The 20,197-nt window shown below is 52.7% G+C and overlaps 1 protein-coding gene across 10 annotated transcripts in view; it reads right to left on the bottom strand.

The window, feature by feature from the left end:
- EMID1 (EMI domain containing 1) overlaps positions 1-20,197 on the bottom strand; it is a 38,211-nt gene that overhangs the window by 4,683 nt on the left and 13,331 nt on the right. For 2 of the 10 annotated variants that reach the window (XR_005213955.1, XM_037816560.1), the window contains exons 4-15: positions 18,625-18,708; positions 17,165-17,226; positions 15,411-15,531; positions 15,154-15,204; positions 14,971-15,060; positions 14,168-14,314; positions 13,178-13,267; positions 12,989-13,041; positions 12,449-12,511; positions 12,310-12,354; positions 6,927-6,971; positions 231-315 (exon numbers count right to left, since the gene is read on the bottom strand). Coding sequence is in view for 9 of the 10 variants with exons in the window: in XM_037816560.1 (XP_037672488.1) it covers positions 231-315; positions 6,927-6,971; positions 12,310-12,354; positions 12,449-12,511; positions 12,989-13,041; positions 13,178-13,267; positions 14,168-14,314; positions 14,971-15,060; positions 15,154-15,204; positions 15,411-15,531; positions 17,165-17,226; positions 18,625-18,708 (936 nt within the window). In the remaining variant the exon portion in view is untranslated. The remainder of the gene's footprint in view (positions 1-230; positions 316-6,926; positions 6,972-12,309; positions 12,355-12,448; positions 12,512-12,988; positions 13,042-13,177; positions 13,268-14,167; positions 14,315-14,970; positions 15,061-15,153; positions 15,205-15,410; positions 15,532-17,164; positions 17,227-18,624; positions 18,709-20,197) is intronic. The other 8 variants (XM_037816558.1, XM_037816559.1, XM_037816564.1 and 5 more) reach the window with 5 other exon arrangements.

Below are 20,197 nucleotides of genomic sequence, written 5' to 3'. Positions count from 1 at the left end.
GGGGCCCCAGGTTTCTAGGGCACCCCCTTCAGCTGTGGAGGAGGGGATCAGTCACGGAGGAACGGGAGTGTCTCGGCTGTCCCTCAGGCCTCCTGAGTCCTCCTCACTCTTGCCTGGAGCAAGCACCTCCTCCAGCCTCAGGACTGTGCCCAGGCCAGCTCCACCCCAGGAAGGCGTGGGGAAGGCTGGCGGGCGGGGTTTGGGCTGTCCGTCTGTCTGTCTCTACTCACCATAGAGCCCAATCATTGTTTCCAAGATTAAAACCCTCTCAGCTAAAATCTTCAAAGCCTCGCGTAGTTGGTGCAACCCCTCCCCCTGCGGAGGAAAGAGACAGATGCAGCCGTGAAGGGGGTGGGGAGGGGACCCTGCAAAGCCTGTTGATGGCCCATGCCCCACCCGGGACATGCACCTGCAGCCTCGCACCACCTGCCACAGCTCAGGGACCACGGACAGCTGGGACAAGGCCAGGAGGGGACAGGAGGTGCATAAGACAGGCAGAAGTGGTTCCCACGGGAGCCCTCAGCCAGTCATGTGAGATCCCAGCTGGCTGTTCTTTCCCTGCACTGCTCTGCATCCTGCTGCTTGGGGGTAAGGGGATGCCAGAGGCTGCCACGGAACCCACCACAGAGGCTGCCCTGTCCTCTAATCTTGGTTCCCCGACAGCAGCTATTCCCACATCACCTGCACCATTCTGGCCACATCCCTGGGGCCACCTGTGTTCTTTTTTACTTAATATTCTTTAAATTGAGTCACTTTTTTGCTTTAAATGCTACGTTAGCCATGCCCTCATTAACCAGTTACTGATATCATTTCCTTTCATGCCAAATGAATACACAGAGTAAAATTAGAAAGGGTTTGCGTGGAGTCACTCTTGGGGAATCCGTGCTTAAATCGCTCAGGCCTGGGTACCTCCTCCCACTTTGGGCTCTGACTATGCCAGGTCCACATTCCGGCACATTCTGGGGCCCTGTCCTGCGCCCAGCCCTTCTCCCATGCAGCACCAGTCAGGAGCTCTGCATATCTAGCGCCCAGGCCCAGGGAAGAGGCCTTCCCACTCTAGGCTCCCCAGGCACCAAGTGGTGCCAGCTGCCGCCCAGGGCCGATGCCAGAGTTGTCAGCAGCCTGCATCCTCCCTGTCCATCTGTCCTTTCCTTTCCCAGCATAGGAGCCACGATCTTGCCAACATTCGATGCCCGCTCACTCCTTCCTCTTGCCTAGTCCAAACTAAACATATTTCCAGAACGTGGAACTCTTAATTCCCACAGAGCACCAGGATGGCAAATAGAACTATCCCTTCCCTGACAGCATCTGGGAGTTTTCTCTTAGTGTCCTTTACTTAGGATAGAGTAAGAAGGGAATAAACAGGAGCATACATGTACAATCCCAACCCAATTCTTTAAAGCAGCTGTTTCCCACAAAAACATCGAAACACTGAGAGGACTCCCGACACCCGTTATGAGTGAGCCCGTCGTGGCCTCGCTGCGACCATCTGTTACGGTCCAGCTGTCCTGTCCACATCACATGGATGGAGCTACCCTGAGGTCACTGTAATGAGGGGATCACAGGCTCAACACAGGACTGGGGTGGGGCAAGAAGGCGGAGTGGTGAGCTGTGGAATTTAGTTACTTCTTTAGGACAGCTGGTAAATAGCCAGGAACTGTATGGAACAGCCTTTTCAGGGTCTCCCATGACCAGTCACTCATCGTACACTAGTCTGGAATGGGTGGAATGGCTGAGATTGCAGCAAAACCTGTAAGTTTTCCCAGCCAGGGGGCTGATGCCCTTCCCCCACAGGCACTGCAGATGGTCTTGGAGCTGGTTCCCGGAGGGAAAAAGAAACAATCTGTGCTGGGAGCAAGAAGCGGGGCTCAACCCGGCTCCAACTGTTGAATTAATTAACAAACTCGGACTGCTGAATAAAAGTTCCAAGCACAGATAAACCAAGAGCAGGCACCAAAGAAACCGGGAGCAATCAGTCTGGCAGAGAGGAGGCAGAGCTAACAACAGCAGCAAAAACAAAACAAAAACACTTTTGGAGTTAGAGGTGTTCAGGATACTGGAAAAGTGCTGGGCTCCAAGGAAAAGGGGCACACAGAAATGAGTATCAACTCCTGTCCACAAACCCAGGGAGCTGGGGTCCGGCTCTGAAAAGGGTTTTTTTTTTTTTTTTTTCCTTCTTTTCTCGCTCTCCAACTCTTTATCTTTTTGCTTTTCAATAGCCCATAAGCGTTCCTGCTTCAACACTGCCCCGGGTAAGGGCAGAATTAAAGTTTTCTCAGAATAACTATTCAAGCGAAAGAGATAATAGTCTAAAGGGCATATCTTTAAATATCTATACAGGGACTGACGAAAGTTGGGGCTGGGGAAAGGCCTTGAAAAGGGATTTCTTTTTCTTTTTTCTTTCTTTCTTCTTTTTCTTCTGTTTTTTAAATAACTATTCTAAGTAGCTCATTACAGAAAGCCTCAGATATTTGTAACTGGCCTCTGGACCCAGGCAACTGCGGAGCTAAGATAGCTCTGAGAGACAAAGCAATGAACCTAGTGGGGGAGACAATTCCCTAAAGGGCCTAACTTCCCAAGAAAGGTGTGTGGGGGGGGTGGGGGGGGCGGGGGGGGGCGTGGCACAGCTCCAGTGGCAGCCCTTCTTCGGAGAACTCAGACCCCAGGGACTGGAAAACAGAAACCATCTTGAGTCAGCCACGCCCCCGGCAGGGACGGGGGGGGGGGGGGGGTCTGCGGAGAATTAAAGGCACCTGAGACACCTCTTTACACAGGTGGGAAGCTGCAGAGTGACAAGCGCCACCTGCTGGACAGGACAGGAAAAGCACAGAGTCTAGAGGCTTCACAGGAGGGTCTGACAATCTGCAGAGTCTCATTCTCAGGGAAACTCCTTACCCTCCTCCTGAGAACTGGGCCTGTCTGGACTGGGAATATCTGATTGGGGTTGACCATATCTGGGGAGACCCTCTCACTAAAAAGTTACATAGAGGCAGGGCAAGAACCAGAAAAACAAGAGATGAAAATTCTGACCAGCTAAACAAGAAACTGTGTTAGAGGTCTAGAATAAGTTGAACCGAATGCCAAAGAACAGACAGAGAACAAAGTCAACCAACAAGGAAACCTCAGGTAAGGGAGTGAAAACAAGCTCCAAAATAAACTAAATAAGAAAGTCAGATGCCTAGACAGCTTAAGATAATGAGCCATATGAGGAAACACGAAAATATTGCCCAGCCAAAGGAACAAACTAACGGGTCAACTGAGATACAGTAATTGAAACAACTAATTAAAGATGTTCAAACAGGCTCACCATAGGCTGCAGACCAAAGTAATCCCCCTTCCAGTATTACAGGAGCCGGGTCTAAAAGTGGACAACCTTCAAATTTACACTGAGTCATACACTTACGGACAATGGGATAAGCCACCACCCTGAACCTCCTGCCAAGATGTGATAAGAGGGCCAAGAGAATTTAACCTGCACCTCATCACGAGGAATTGACTGCACAGGAGGACAACGGTCAAGAAAAGGAAGACAAGGGCAGAGAGCAAGTTCTAGATTAAAAGAGACTGGAGACTTGAGAACCAAATCCAATGTGTGAACCTTGATTAGATCTTGGATTAGAAAACAAAACAAAACAGATATAAAAGCATTTTAGGGACAACTGGTGCAGTTTAAGGGTAAATTATGTATTAGGTGGCACTATTTGATTGCGTTAGTTTTAGCTTCCTTAAGTGTGACAGTGGTATTGTAGCTACATGGGAGAATGTCCATATTCTTTTGAGATGTATGCCCAAGTGTTAGGGGCGAAGTGGCATGAGGTCTACAGCTTGCTTTCAAAGGGATTAGGAAAAAAGGTCTATAAATACGTAAATAGAAAGAGCACATGTGGCAACATACTAACAATTGGTGCATCTGGAGATGGGTAGAAGGGTATTCATCTTACCAACTTTTCCGTAAATCTGAAATTTTTCAAAATAAAAATCGGGGGTAAAAATGTGGGGGAACACTCCATTGTCTGGCACCCTCCCAGATGGGTGGCTGGCTATTTGTACTGATGACACCCTTTCCCCACCCAGCCTGGGCTGCCCTCTGGGCTCCAAATTTGAGCGTCCAGGGCCTGTGAGACACCCTCACTGGGCCATACCTCAGACACCTCCAATTTTAGGTGAACAAAACTCAGCATACTTGCTTTTCCCGGCTTTCCTTTAACGATTGTGCCAGACACCCAGGAGTCTCCCTGGATTTCTCATTCCCTCTCACAGCCAAACCGGCACCCAGTGTCTCCTAGCTCCATCAACATCTGTCCATCCTCACTGCACCCCAGGTCAAGTCCCAGCAATTTTGCCAGGAGGAACACGGCAGCCTCCTGCCTCATCTCCCCCTTTCGGCTTCTCTTCTTCTGCCCCTCCCCATGGCAATCAGAGGGCTCTTTCCCAAACAGAAATCTGATTATATCACTCCCCTGCTTATAGATATTTCAGTGACTCCCCATTGCCCATAGAACTGAGTTCAAATTCCTTAAAGTGGCCTCCTAAGTCCTGAAAGCCTCTTTGGCCTCTGTCTCACCCTTGCCTGCCACTCTGCCAGTCCCAGTACTTTCAGCTCCTTGAATACCCCAGGCTCATTCTTGCCTCAGGGCCTTTGCACACGCGGTTGCACTCTGCCTGAGCACTCTTCGCCTGATTAATTTACTTTCAAGCCTCAGCCCTGGTCTCCTCCTGCAGGAGGGTGCTGGGGTGTCCCCCATCACAGCTGAGACCCCTCTGTCCTGTGGCTGCTGGCTGCAGGCCCATTTTCCCCCACCCCACTGTGATCACCCCAAGGACAGGGACTGTCACGGTTGCATCCTTGTCCCCCTTGCCCAGCCCCAAGGAGGTGTCTGATACCCATCTGGGAGGTGCTTGGAAAATGTTATCTGATTACCCATCCCTGGAAGCTGAAAGGTCTGGGCTCCGGTCCCAGGTTCACTAATGATTAGCTCTGCAGACGTGGGCCTCAGTTTCCCTGCCTGAACAAGGGGTGTAAGCAGTCTAACCACTCAGCGCAGCCACTCCCTGGTAGTGCCTGCAGTGTGCCACCATGACCACCAGGTGTCACTGCCGAGCTGCAGCCGGGCCAGTGGCTCTGAACGCTGCACACTGGAACCCCATCCCCATGCTGCACCCCATCCCTGCCTGAGCCCCTCAGAGCTAGTCCCTCTAATCCACAAAAGCCTCATGCAGCCCTCAGTCCAGCAGCCCCCCTCCCAGGCAAGCAGCAGGCAGGGACAGAAGTGCAGGTGGGCAAGCAGGAGGTGGGTGGATGGGCAGGGGCCTTGCTACCTCTCAGGAGGCCTCCCTGGCAGGTGGCCCCGGGTTCGAGGCTGTTCTGACCCTAATGGGTTGAGTTGTCTGAGCATCCTTCTGCCCAGCTGGGAATCCCCATGCAAAGATGGCAATGACATCCTGATTCTGCCTTGACCTTGCCTTCCCCACCTCTACTGGGCTGCACAGAAAACATGTTCCCAGTCCAAGGGTCTCTGGGAAAAGGCCAGTGAAGGGGTTTAGGGAAAGCAGAGGGCTGGACTCACATGGGTATGCCTGGCCCCCAGCCCAGCTCATGCCTGCACGGGTAGTGGTCTTATCTCAAGACGTTCTGGAACCCCAGGGGTGAGATGAGGTTAAGAGAGAAGGGGAGCAGCGAGGGGCTGGGAGAGCCTTGCTGGAGAGGTAGCAGAGCTCCAGGAGTCAAAGAGAGTCATGGGGGAGGGGGAGCTCATGCAAGGGGGAAGGGGGTTCCCACGGCTGTATCCATCACTGACCCCACAGTCAGGAGCCGAGAGGGCAGGGCAGGTGCTGGGTGCCTCTCATGTCCCCACTAACTAGTGCCTGTCAGTAAGTAGGGTGTCCCAGCCACACTGCGGGGTGGGGCGAGTGGGGAGCAAGATCCCACCCTTCAACAGAGCTTCCCACTTGACTCTTTTGTAGGGGTGTCTGTCCTCTGCCCCCATCCACTTTCCAAATGTCTGTCAGTAACGGTTTCCAGGTCCCTGGCTCTCGGGGCTTTGGGGCATGGTGGGTTCTAGGCTTCTGGTCCCTTCCCCCTTGTATCTCTTGAGTGGCTAGAGGTTTCTAGGACCTGAAATCTCCAATAAGTGTGATGGTTTCTAGGGTTCCACATTAATTATGGCACTTTTGGGTATATGGTTTCTAGGTCCTCCTTCCCATTTACACTAAGTCTCCGGTACATGTGACAGTTTCTAGGCCTCCCTTCCCATTCTTCATGGGCTTCCTTTGCATATGGCGGTGTCTAGATCCCCGCATTACATTTCCCATAGTTCTCCTGTGTATGTGGTGGTTTCTGGATCTCCCTTCCCATGATGCACGGATTTCCTTTGTGTATGGTGGTATTTAAGTCTCCTGTCCCTTTTATCCTTTTACCACAGGGTTCCTATGTGCCTCACAGTTTCTAGGCCTCCCTTCTCATGCTTCATGGTTTTCCTAAGGCCCCTGTCCCATTCTTCTGTGTGGACAGTGTTTCCATGCTTCCCTTCCTTCTGCAGACAGGGGAGCAGAACCCAAGTCCTTGCTGGGAGGGAGCTTTGAGGCAGGGGGTACAGTCTGGCCTGGGTCAGCCCAAACCATCTGGGAGAAACAGGCAGAGTCACCATGGCCTGGAAAGGCCCCAGAGGGAAAGCAGAGACAAGGACAAAGACAGAGACAAAGAGTGTGGGGTCTGCTGATGGGGCTGGCCTTTCTCAGTTGGGAGGGGCAGGATGGGGTAGGGGGCTGGACTCCGATCTGTCGAGGCTCCTCCCTGACAGACCAGGTGATGATGGGGCTGGGGTTGAGGGGCACCCACTCCCAGGGCCCATGGATGAGAGAAGAGTATCTAGAGCACCCAGGGCAGGAGACGGGGAGGGAGAAGCCAGGGTGGGACTGGAGCTTACCCAGTGGTTCTTCTCACCAGGGTCTCCTTTGGGGCCAGGTTCTCCCTGCAAGGAGAGATACAGATAGAAGCAGTGAGAGAGGGAGAAAGGAAGAAAGGGAGGGGGCAGAGAGAGAGAGAGAAAGAGAGGGAGGGAGGGAGAGAGGCAGGGGAGAGAGAAAGAGTCAGAGAGTAGCCTATATTAGACCAAATGAATAAAATGCAAACAACAACTACTTGAAGGCAAAAGAAAGTAATAAAGAGCAGAGAAATTGAAGTATATTTGCTCTTTGAAAGAAGGGAACTGCACTGAGTAAAATTCATATATTTTTATGGCTTTTCCCCCAGAGAGCTACACCCCAGCCAACTCAGCCTGGCAAACAGAACTCAAGCAGAAATCTTCAGTCTAACTGGACTGAGGAGTCAGAGGTCAGAGTTGAGGCTTCCAGAGAAGCAGGGGATTGAGAGGGAAATATTGAAAACCAGGGAGCCACAAGGCATGGAGCAAAATCTGCATAAATACTTCCCTCTAATCTTTGGATGAATCCCTGAATGCTGCCCATATACAGGGAAAGACACCAAGGAAGCAGAATAAAAACAATAGCTGGAAGGTTGGTAGAACTGAACATAGATTTCAGCAGCTGCCCTTTACAGGGAAGACAGAGTTTGGGGTTAAGTCAAAGGGGCTTGTTAACAACTAAGCCTTCCCAATAAAACTCACTCCAGAAAGACTATGTGTGGAGAGCCGTCTCCCGGGACGGGCATAGCGCATGCGCTGTAAACCTGCTCCAAAGTCCCCCCGCCCATCGAGTGGTGCCAAGATGGCGCCCACATCCTGCTTCCGGCTTCTGATGTATGTAACCACCCGCTGTATTCACCAATCATGCTTGTGTGCGTGGCGTTAGCCCATTGGATACACGCAAGGTTTATAAGAAAGTTCCCGGGCAAAGCTCGGGGAGACAGCCCACAAGGAGCCGTACCTGACGGCCGCATCGAGGTTGTTCTCCCCCGAGGTGTCTCGCCCCGGGTGGAACCTGTAAAGATGATGATTGCCTAGTCCCATTAAAAGTTTATCTGCTTTACCACCGCGAGTCCTGAGTGATCACAAGTGCTCCGGGTAAGACGTTGTCCGCACCCTCTCTCCCCTTATCTCTCTGGTCCCCATCGCCGGCCGACCGAGGACTCGAGGCGGGGCGAGAAAGCGCCGGACAAGTGGTGGCCCGTACGGGGAACTCATTCGCGTTCCCCTCGACCCGACGGAGACGTGTTCCCGGGATCCGTGGTTTGACCTCCGCGACTGATCACCGCGAGAAGGTAAGCACCCCCTTTCCATACGAGGACTAGGGCCCGTGGGCGTTCAGGTAGCCCCGGGGACTCGGAAGAGCTCTCCGAGTGATTAAGAGATAGTGCCGACTGCAAGCATGGGGCAGTCTGAAAGCTCACCCCTATTAACCCCCTTAAAGACCCTTTTGAAGCAGCGGGGTATCTCAGTTAAGAAAAGTTCTCTCCAACGATTCCTTGATGATGTGGCCACTTTTGCCCCCTGGTTTCCCTGCTCTGGCAGCCTCAACCTGCCCTCTTGGATGAAACTTGGTCGTGATATAGACCGAGCGCGCCAAACGGGTGTCTGTTTGGACCCGATTCTAGTCCTTATATGGGAGACTGTTAAGGGCCATATCGCTCCCTCCACGTCACAGTGGAAAGGCCCTGACCCGGTGCTCGGCTGGGCCGGAGGCTCTGTTTGTGTTTTTCCCCAGGAACCAGGACGTCAACCAGTGTGGGTTCCGGAAAGACTGGTGGGAACCGTGGCATCACCTGGGGAGGCCGGGGAGCAGCTGTCAGAAACGCCAACGAATATACGGCCTGGGCCATTGGACCAAGCCTCCGGCCTTCAGGGACTTGAGAACATTAGGGAATTGAAGCCTGTTAGTTTCGACCTTTCCACACTGGGCGAGACTGTAAAAAATCTGTGGGACCAAGTCACCTCTTGGTTCTCTTGGCCCAATTTGACTAATTGGATTCTCTTGATGGTGGGACTATTGGTGGGATTAGTCATTGTTAAATCTTTGCTAGAACGCCTGTTTCAAGCGCGGCAGTACCGTGTTACCACTATGATGGCTATGTCCTCCACCTTTGATACCCCCAACAGCGACCATTCTGATGGCCATACCCCATCCTGGCCGCCTCGGGCGGGGCACTCGGGAGCGAGGTTTGTAGCTAAGCGCGCAGCTGTGTCCCGGGTATAACGGGCGACGCCAGCAGTCATAATTTTTGTCTCAGGTAGGTCCCTAAGGCAGAGTCATAGTTGTGGCCAGGCTTGACTCTAGCCAATGCATAGGGACGCCTAGTGACGCCTCCGACTCTGGTTAATGCTATCCCTGCCCCCGCCTTTGTCCCCCAGTTGCAAGGCAAAGCACTGCAGGGAGAGTCATGTTGTTTCCAGCTCACGGACTCTCCTGTCTCCATATGAGGTGAGCATTCTGGTCGGTGCTAGAGGCTCCGCCGCTAAATGGCTGAGACCTAGTCCAGACTCCCCAAAGCACCGGAACAAATTGTGAGCCATCTGGGTTCACGGGAGCACACTCATCACTGGGGACACTGGGTCGATATAAATAATAAAGGGGGAGATGTGGAGAGCCGTCTCCCGGGACGGGCATAGCGCATGCGCTGTAAACCTGCTCCAAAGTCCCCCCCGCCCATCGAGTGGTGCCAAGATGGCGCCCACATCCTGCTTCCGGCTTCTGATGTATGTAACCACCCGCTGTATTCACCAATCATGCTTGTGTGCGTGGCGTTAGCCCATTGGATACACGCAAGGTTTATAAGAAAGTTCCCGGGCAAAGCTCGGGGAGACAGCCCACAAGGAGCCGTACCTGACGGCCGCATCGAGGTTGTTCTCCCCCGAGGTGTCTCGCCCCGGGTGGAACCTGTAAAGATGATGATTGCCTAGTCCCATTAAAAGTTTATCTGCTTTACCACCGCGAGTCCTGAGTGATCACAAGTGCTCCGGGTAAGACGTTGTCCGCACCCTCTCTCCCCTTATCTCTCTGGTCCCCATCGCCGGCCGACCGAGGACTCGAGGCGGGGCGAGAAAGCGCCGGACAACTATGCCTTAGGAATAAAGACTATGTCCCAGGACTAAGAGCAAAACTCATATGGACTTTCCTTGATAAAACCTAAAACTAAGCCTCCAAATGAAAGATGATCCATCAGTAATTTAACTGATAGAACAAAAGTCAACACTCTTCAGAGGGAGACAACAGAATCCAGAGTCTCTCGATATATTATCTACATTGTCTAGTACACAATAAAAAATTACTAGACATGTGAAGAAACAGGAAAATGTGACCCATAATCAAGAGAAAAACCAGTTAACAGAAACAGATCCACAACTAACCCAGATACTGGAATTAGCAGACAAGGAGTTTAAAATACCTACGATAAATATATTTTAAAATCTACTGGAATTGTTAAATCAATTGGTGATGAGATGGGAAATTTCAGCAGAGATGTGGAAATTGTAAAAAAAGGATCAAATGGAAATCCTGGCAGTGAAAATTATTATACCTTAAATAAAAATCCAATAAATGAGATTAACAGATTAGACACAACAGAAGAAAGAATCAATTAACTTGAAGATAGGTCATTAGAATAACTCAAACTGAAGCACAGAGAGAAAAAGATTAAAAAAATAAAATAACAGAGCTTCAATGACTTCTGGGAGAGTATCAAGTGCAATTGGAGTCCCAGAAGCAGAAAAGAGAGAGCAGAAACAGAAAAAAGAACAAATGTTTTCCCAAATTTGATTTATAAACAAAATAAAATGAACAACAGAAATGAAAACCAAAAATCCAACTTTACAGATACAGACATCTCAACAAACCCAAAGCAGGATAAATATAAAGAAAACCACACTCAAGCACATAATCTGTTAAAAACTAAGGATAAAGAAAATATCTTACAAAGGCAGAAAAAAAAAGGACACATAATACATAGGAAAACAACTATAAGAATGACAGCCAATTTTTCACCAGAAACTATGCAAGCCAGAAGACCATGGAATGATATTTTTAAAGTGCAAAAGGGAGAGAATAGAATTCTATAATTCTATATTCAGCAAAGACCTCTTTCAAAATTTAAAGTAAAATAAAGATATTTTAAATAAACAAAAAGCTGAAAGATCTCATCACCAACAGACCCACACTACAAGAAATGCTAAAGGAACTTTTTTAGGCTGAAAGGAAATGATATCAGGTAGAAATCTGGATCTACAGGAAAGTATAAAGAATATTGGAAATGGCAAATATATCAGCAAATATAAATGACTATTTTTCTTTGTTTTCTTAACTTCTTTAAAAGTCAATTGACTATTTAAATCCAAAACAATAATAACAACGTATTATGGAGTTTACAGCAAATGTAGAAGTGAAATACGAGAGCAATAGCACAAAGGACAGAAGGTGGTGAAAATAAAATTATATAGTTGTAACAGTCCCATTTATACATTAAGTGGTATAATATTAGATCAACTAAATTCAAGAAATAAGTTAAGGAAGCATATTATAATCCCCAGAGCAACCATGAAAAACTAAACCAAGGAAGTATGGCTTAAAGGTCTTTAGTGGAGTTAAAACGGAATCACAAAAAAGCACCCAATGAATCCAAAATATGGAAGGAAAAGAAAGAGGAACAAAGAACACAAATAGCAAGAAGGTTGACTTAAATTGGACCATATCAATAATTATACATATTAAATGCAAATGAACTAAACAGACTTTAAAAAATCAAGACCCAAGTATATGCATTTTAAATATCAAAATACAGACTTGGGTTGAAAGTAAAAGGATAGAAAATTATATACTGTGCAAATGCTAAGCATAAGACAGCTGGTGTGGCTATTTTAATGTCAGACAAAGTAGAATTGAGGACAAGCAGTATAACTAAAGATAAAGATATTCATTTCATGAAGATAAAAGGACCAAGAAGACATTGAAATCCTAAATGTGTATGTACCATTTAGGAACTTCAAAATACATAAAGCAAAAATGAACCAAACTAAAGGAAGAAATACACAGATCTACAATCACAGGTGGAGAGATGGAAAGTGAAAAAGAGAAACAGAGTAAGAGAGATGGAGACATGGTGGGAAGGGGAGAAAAAGAGAAACAGACCCAGAGACCCAGAGACCCAGGGCAAGGTCCTACAAGACCGACAGGACCCAGAGACAGGGAACGGCTGAGAGGGAGACGGAGCACGCTCTCAACATGGGGCTCCAGAGCTGGCCCACCAGGGCCCGGGCCAGGTAGGGAGGGTCAGAGGCCTTGGGGGATGGAGCCAGAGCAGGGGTCTGGACCTGTGGGATCTGGAGGGGGACGGCGTGCTGCGAGGCAGGTGGCATCACTCACCTGCTGCCCAGCAGAGCCTTGGGGGCCAGGTTCCCCACGCAGTCCCTGTGTGGGAGGGAGCAGAGGAATGGAGTCAGCTATGGGGGTTCTTACCTGGGGACCCCAGGATCCCCCCACCTGGGGCTGCCTGGGTACTCACTCGCTCGCCCTTCTCTCCTGGGCGACCGGAGAGTCCTTCGGGGCCAGTGGGGCCTGGAGGTCCCTGAGCAACAAGACAGGGCCTCAGCCTACTGCTGGGGCAGGGTGGGAGTGGGTTGGGGGTAGAGGGGGACCAGAAGGGAGCTGGCTTGGGCTTCTGAACTCTGGCACACAGTAGGCAGTTCATTTGGCTCAGTGGTAAGAGCTCTGGCCCTGGAATCGGACGGTCCCCAGACTGATCTGGACCCTGCCGTGAGCTGGCCATAGCCCTAGGGCAAGAACTTCCACCTTTCTTGATCTCAGGTGAGAACAATACTTGCCTTTTGGTACATGGACTGAATGGGAAGAGTTATGGAAAGTAGATTGCATGTAAATGCTTAATAAATGCTAACTGAATGAACGAATGAAGGGATGGATGGATGGATGCGTGGGTGAGTGGATGAATGGACCAAGGGACAGATGGATGGATAAAGGGATGGATGGATGGATAAAGGGATGGGTGAACGAGAGGATGGGTAGGAACACTTGGAGAATTACTCACCATGTGTCCAGGACTCCCAGGGATGCCCATGGGGCCAGGAGGCCCAGGGGGACCTAGAATAAGAAAGGATGTCCTCAGGATGAGATCAGAGAACAATGCCAGGAAATCCACCAGCCTCCTCCTGTAGCCACATAGTACCTCTGCTATCTCCCAGAACCCCCCATTACTCCAAGCCTGGAATCAACTTACCCATGGGCCCTGGGGGGCCTGGGGGCCCAGTGAGTCCCTGGGGCCAGTGGCTGCTGGTCTCGGTGAAGGTGTTGGACAGTAATGGGTCCCCTGGGGGAGGAAAGATGGTGAGTGAGCAGGGCTGGGTGGGGCTGGATGAGTGGGGTGGTCAGTCTTCACTTGCCCTGGGGGGTGACCTGCTATGGGGCTAGGGACACTGGGCCCTTGCTCAAGGATGGGGGGTGGGGGTGCATTGGCCAAGCAAGACCAGGAGACCTAATGAGTGTGACAGCCGGAGCCTGGAGGCAGGGAGACCTGGGTTCTGACACTCCACAGTCCAGCTGGTGACATCCAGCAAGACTCGCCACCTTGCTGAGCCTGTCCTGGCACGTGTCTAATGGGAACGTCAATGAAGTGCTCATTTATTGGACACCTACTGTGTGCCAGGCTTCTGTGCACAGGAGTCACGGGGCTCTGGGAAGCTAGCATTGCTACTATCCCCATTGTACAGATGAGGAAACCGAGGTGTGGACAGGGAGCATGATATGCTACTCGTGCACTGAAGACGTGACGAGGACATGCTCTGGCCCATGGGCAGACAGAGCTCCAAGGGGAGGAGGCCAGGCTGGGTGGCGGTGCCCGGCCTCTCGGAGCACAGAGCCAGGCTGTGGCCTTGAGAGCCTGAGCTCACTTCCTGTTGCCACGACTTGAGTTTTCCGGTGCTCCCAGGACTGGATCCCGGCCTGTTCCAAGGCTTGGCGGGACAGCCTGATGCCGACTGGTTCTAACCACAGGCTCTGGAGGCCACCTGGGTTTAAAGCCTGCCCCTCACCATGTCCAGGCTGTGTGACCCCGGCCAAGTGACCTCCCCTCTCTGGCCTTCAGTTTTCCTCCTCTGTGAACAGCTGACCCATGGTCTACCAAGTGAATCCTGTGGGTAGCTATCCTGGCCTCCTCCTCCTGCCTCCCCATCCCAACCCCGCCTCGGCCTGCCATGACCAAGGGACTCACCATGCTCAGAGATCCGGGCGTGGGGTGGCCCCATGGGGGCTGGGGGACCAGGTGGGCCGGGGGGCCCTGGTGGGCCTGGAGGTCCCCTCTCTCCAGGGATGCCCACAGCTCCGGGCTGGCCAGGGCTCCCTGGGGGGCCCTGAGGACCTGCAACAGAACCGCAGGGTTGGCAGGCGTGCAGAAGGCAGGGGCAGGCCCCAGGTGGCAGCCTGGGCACACAGGTAAGAGAGGGCCCCTGGGCAGGTCCTGGCTGTGCCCTCATGGGCTGGGTGGACCCCTGTTTTCCATGCCTTTTAGGGGATAAACACAGCCCTTCCGTGGGATCTTTATGAGAATGACATTTTGGCACATAGTAGATGCTTAATGAATATCGATTTCCAGACTCCTTCTCTCACTTTCCCTTCCAGGCTTCTGTACAAGCTGTTCCTTCAATCAGTCTTCGCTCTACTCTGCCTGGTGCAAACTTCAGCTCTCTTTAGAATGTCAGCCTTGTCTGGGAAGCTGTCCTTGTCCATCACACATCTCACCCTACCCCCGATCCAGGGGGGTCTGGGCTTACTTCCTTGGGGTGCCCGTACCCTGGCTGTTCCCCATCAGAGCTCTGATCACCTGGGGGAGGGTGCAGCTATTTCTCTCTGGCTACCACCCCCCACCCCCCACCCCCTGCCTGGGAGCTCCGGGAGGGCAGGGACTGGTGTGACCCACCCCAGTGCCCACCTCAGAGCCGGCTGGGGGTAGGTATCCAGGGGGTATAGGTTGAGTGAATCCAAAAGAGCTGTGGGGGGTGGGGGGGCACAGCTTACCTGGGGGGCCTCTCATCCCTGTTGGGCCCTGGCTGCCGGCATCTCCTTTGGGGCCGGTGGGCCCCAGTAGCCCCCAAGCACCAACTCGGTCTAGGGGTGAAAGAACATCAAGTTGCAGCTCTCTCCTTTGCTCTCGCCCCCACCCTGACCCTGGCCTCCTGGTCCGCTCCGGGCAGCACCTACCACCTCGAGGGAGCAGTGGGGCCCTCACGCTCTCTCTGGCTCCTGGCAGCCCTGGGAGAGGGGGGTTGGCAGGGGTCAGTGTCCTCCTGGGCCTGGGGTGGGGGAGAGTCACCCAGAGCCCCCACCCCTCCGGGTAGGGTCCATCCTCAGGGGTCTGAGAGCTGGGAAGACTGAGGCCCCATTAGGGGGGCGAGCTGGGGAATCAGAGGCAGGGTGGAGACCTAAATGGAATGTGCATTCCAGCCCTGACCCCTTACCTTGGAGGCCCCCATCTCCAGGGCTGCCCTGGGTGGCTGGGGAGCCCCAGAGCGGGGTGGGATCTTCGGAGGCAGCGGGGCTCGGGGGCACTGCCTGCTCCGTGACAGTCAGCACGGCCACCTGTGGAGGAAGAGGGAGACAGGGATGGGGTGGGTCCCAGGGTCTCACCACGGACAGGCCAGTGGGGACGGCGGCAGGGGCACCAGAGGCCTTGGCCTGGCCCCATGGAGCCAGCAGAGCTCCCTGCCACCCAGGGTGGAGACCTGGGCTCGAAGGGACCCGGAACTTTATCGGAAGCAACTGTGCTTTTGAACCTGCACAGTTCCTAATATTCATTGAAGAAAAATCATGCACGTGGTCACCAACAAAAGGAATACAATTGCCGGCACCCACTAACCCTCTGCCACCCAACGTCGAATGCTGAGCCGCAGGGTGCTTGCCATGCCACAGGGGCTCTTTTCCAGGCCCATCTGCACAGATAATATAAAGCTTCTCTTGGGTGGTGTGTGATAGCAACACTGGGTTATGGCGAGAAGGGCTGTCACTAAATCTGGAGGGAAGTTTGGGGCGGCGGGGTGTCTGACATGAAATAGAGGCTCAGCAGTGCACCCAAAATTCACTGGTGGGCTCAGGGTGGGGAGACTGCAAGATCAGAGGTGTCCCCCGAGCTTCCGACAGAGCATCAGGGAGAGGCTGGAATGGCCTCTGACTGGGGTGGGGGTGGGGGGTGGAGGGGATAGTAGGGGGAGATGGGGGGGGAGTGTCCAGAGAAAATCCTCTGACTGGGTCACGTCCCACGTGGGTGTGTCAAAACTCAGGGGCTAGCACATGCTATTGGAAGCTTGCTTTTTCCACTTGATACACCAGGGATGTTGTTTCATGTTAGAAAAAGGAGTTTTATGGTTTTTTTTAAGGACTGCCTAATATTCCACAGAGAGGATGTGCTGTAATTCATACAGTCATCCATTCTGTAGTCTGGTTTTTAAACTTCCCCATTGAGAGTTAACACTTTGGTAAACATCTTTGCATCGGATAATCCCCTTCAGATAAATTTCCAGAGGAGGGACTCATAGAGCCAAGGACATGCAGACAAAACGGATATGCTCGTGTGCACGTTTAGAACATCTTGGAAGAAAAGATGCTTACATGTTCAAATGTTCCCAGCCACTCCCTGGGCCCACAGCTCATTGCTGCAAGGGGTTTTTCTGGGAGGTTTTTCACGTTTCTGAACTTTTCATGTTTCTATATTTAGAGTGTCTTAGGTTTTACCTTTTTAAAAAAGCTTTTTTAAATAAGTTGAGATGTAAGTAGCTGTTTTGCTTCTGAACCTGGGAAGATAATATTACAGGGGGGCTAAAGGAAAAGCTTACGGGGTGACCAGGGGATCCTGCCAGGAGTTCTGGAGGGGGGGGCCCATGCGTATCTAGCTGGGGTGGGAATGAGGGCACATCCAAGGGGGCTTCCTGGAGGAATAAAGGTGTGGAGGTGGCGAGGTGCCTGACTTCCTTGTGGAGGAGACCACCGGGCCGTCTGTGAGCAAATTCCCCGGGGAGGGGCACAGGGGGAGAGGCCAGAGGGCTGGATGGGAACAGCAGAGGGCCGTGCCTGTGTGTCGGGGGCAGCTGCCTGCTGCAGGGTCCGTGCGGAGCTCACTGAGCGGGCAGGGGGTGGGGGGCGCAGGAAGGAGGTGGGGAGGCTGTTGCCCGGCCTGGCCTGGAAGCAGGAAGCTGGGGGGAGGACGCTGCCCACTCACCTTGGCTTCCAGCACCTTTAGCCGCTCCGTCAGCTCTGACACTTTGCTGCAATTGAGACAATCTGTGGGGAGGGAGGAGGCCGGGGCTGAGTCAGGGGCCCCTGGTACCCTTTTGGAACCCCTCAGCCCCCTTGGGGGAGGAAGGAAGGGGGCCATTCAGGGTGCACCCTGCCCTGCAGGGGACCCAGCCTTGTTTCCTTCAGGCGGGCGAGGGCTGGGCTGGGCTGGCCTCAGAGGGGCCACCTCGGATCTGCCCTCTGGCTACCTCAGTTAAACCCTCGAGTTATTAACAGCAGTGCCGGCCTTTTCCAGAGCCTTCTAGCTGCCAGGCACTGTGCCCAGGGCTCGATGGGCTCGTCTCTCCAGCCCGTTTCACACCTGAGGAAACTGAGGCTCAGAGCAAGTGGATCTAGTACTCACGAGCACAGAGTCCCCCATGGCCCCTTTCTGGCTGGGGGACTCTCTGACCCTCAGCTTCCTCTTCTTTTATAATGGGGCCACTCTCCCCTACATGGGATCTGACACCCAGGGGAGTAAATTCCCTGGCAAAGTGGAATTCCAGCCCATGGCATCGTGGGATGGAGAACATCTTCTTGACCAAAAGGGGGAAGTGAAAGGAAATGAAATAAGCTTCAGTGGCAGAGAGATTCCAAAAGGAGCCGAGAGGTCACTCTGGTGGGCACTCTTACGCACAATGTAGATAACCCTTTTCAGGTTCTAATGAATTGGAATAGATAGCAGTAAATACCTGAAACTATCAAACTACAACCCAGAACCCTTGAATCTTGAAGACAATTATACAAAAATGTAGCTTATGAGGGGTGACAATGTGATTGGGAAAGCCATAAGGACCACACTCCCCTTTGTCCAGTGTATGGATGGGTAGAAAAATGGGGGAAAAAAAAAGGTACCCAGTGTTCTTTTTAACTTTAATTGTTCTTTTTCACTTTACTTCCTATTCGTATTATTTTTGTGTGCGTGGTAATGAAAATGTTCAAAAATTAATTTTGGTGATGAATGCACAACTATATAATGGTACTGTGAACAACTGATTGTATGCTTTGTATGACAGCATGGTATGTGAATTTATCTCAATAAAATTGAATTAAAAAAAAAAATGGGGCCAATGACGCCTCCTGGGGGGATGGTAGCTGGAGGCTTAAATGGCCTTGCTGCATTGCGGCCCTCAGAAAAGGGTGGTTGAGACAAAAAAAAGGAAACTGGGGGCTTGGACCCACGTGTGCAAGAATCCAGCAGTCACAGTTCTTGGGGTGCCTGGGCTCAGGTTAGACTCTGTTCTGGGCCCTTCTTTACCACCACCACCCCCCATGGTTTTCTTTCCAGCCTGGAGCAGCAAAGCAGAGCACTGTCCTAACCCACCACAGCTGGACCCACAGCTGTGTCCCCTCCAAGCCTCTTCCAGCCCAGGGGGACCCCAAGCAGCTGCCCCGAGGACTCACCTGAGAAGGCCGTGGGCTGGAATGCCATCCTCCTCATGGCACTGCCAGGCCACCTGGGCTCCATGAGGCCAGAGGAGCCTGCAACTGGGGGGGCAGGGGTGGGGGATAAGAGCCGTGCTGGCCTCTGCCAGCCGTGCCCTCATCAGCCCCAGAAGGGAGTCCCTCTGCCCTCGCTGCAGAGGGAGACAGAGGCCGAGCAGGGTTGGGGAATTTATCCAGGACACCACCAAGGCAGATCATGGATGGGGCTGGGGAGAGGGCTGGCAATGGAGTGGGGGCCCTGAGTGAGGCTGGGGGCTTCCCCAACGACCCCAGCCAACAACCTGGGTGAAGAACTCGGAGCTAAAAGGCATAGGGTCGGGTTCCAGCCCTGCCACTCACTGACCTGTGTGACTTGTCCTCTCTGGACCTATTTTCCCTCCTGTAAAATGGGGTTAGAAGTCTCCTCCATCTCCCAGGCCTGGGTGAGGCTGGATGGTGTCCACGTGTGCCCAGGGCCCCCCGTGCACACGCAGGGCCTGGCACGGCTGGGTGTGCAATCAATGGCAGCTGCAATTGTCACTGTCCACCCTCTCCCTGCCCCACTTGGGAAGAAGAGACTGAAGTGGAGCCAGAGCCTTGGTTTTAAATGAAAACCAGAGGGAGGCTGGTTACCCACCCCTGCCTGCCACCACTATGAGGAACTGGCTGCCCCGGCCAGTCTGGCTTTGGGGTGCACAGCTGGAGGGACGGATGGGCCAAGCCTGGGGTGGGGGACTCAGCTGGAGGGGCTCTGCAGCCAGCAGCGGCAACTGCCCCCCTCTGCACCCCACCCACCCCGGGCCTGCCTTTTAAGGCTGCGAAGTATTGTTTTGGGGGAGGCAAGACCCAAATAAGGCATGGGCCTGGCAGCTCAGAGCAGGGCTGTGGGTTGGTGTGGGGAGCGAGAGGCGCTGGGAACTCAAACCAGACGGGCCCCTCTGGCCAGCCCCCAGCGGGGAGGCTGCCAGCCCTGATCCAGGGCCCACCGCGGGGCCTCTGCATGGGCTGGGTCTGCACCGCCAGCACACTCCCCACCGTGAGCCCCTGACTTGCCCAGGCACAGGGGGTAAATCTCACCAGGACAGTGGCTGCTGCCTGGGATGGGGACAGGGATTGCTGGGGGGGGTCCCCAGGCAGGGGATGTCCACTGTAAGCCATGTCCCAGGCTGAGTGCCTCATGTAGCCCAGATGGTCTTACGAGGTTAACACTTGCTCAGCAGTTTGTGCCTGGAACATTCCAAGCATTTTGCAAACAGAGTCTTAACTCATTAATCAGCCCAAAGCTCTGTGAGTGGGTGCTGGTATCACCCCCACTTTACAGATGGGGAAACTGAGGCACACAGTGGTTTGGTATGGCCTCTCTTCTATCCCCCAGGCTCAGATAAATGGATGTGCAAGTATCACTCATCCCCACACTTCCCCTTGGAGGAAAATGCAGCAGATCACGAGCCTGCAACTGAACCCAGGTCGGTCTGACTGTAGGGCCTGGTCTCCTTTCTCCTGGGCCACCCCACATCTCACATCAGCCCCACAAGACCCCGCTGGGGAACTG

Source organism: Choloepus didactylus, chromosome 23 (assembly GCF_015220235.1).
Source record: "Choloepus didactylus isolate mChoDid1 chromosome 23, mChoDid1.pri, whole genome shotgun sequence".
NCBI lineage: Eukaryota > Metazoa > Chordata > Mammalia > Pilosa > Megalonychidae > Choloepus > Choloepus didactylus.
The sequence above is the reverse complement of the archived record's forward strand: the minus strand, read 5'-3'. Positions and strand labels throughout refer to the sequence as shown.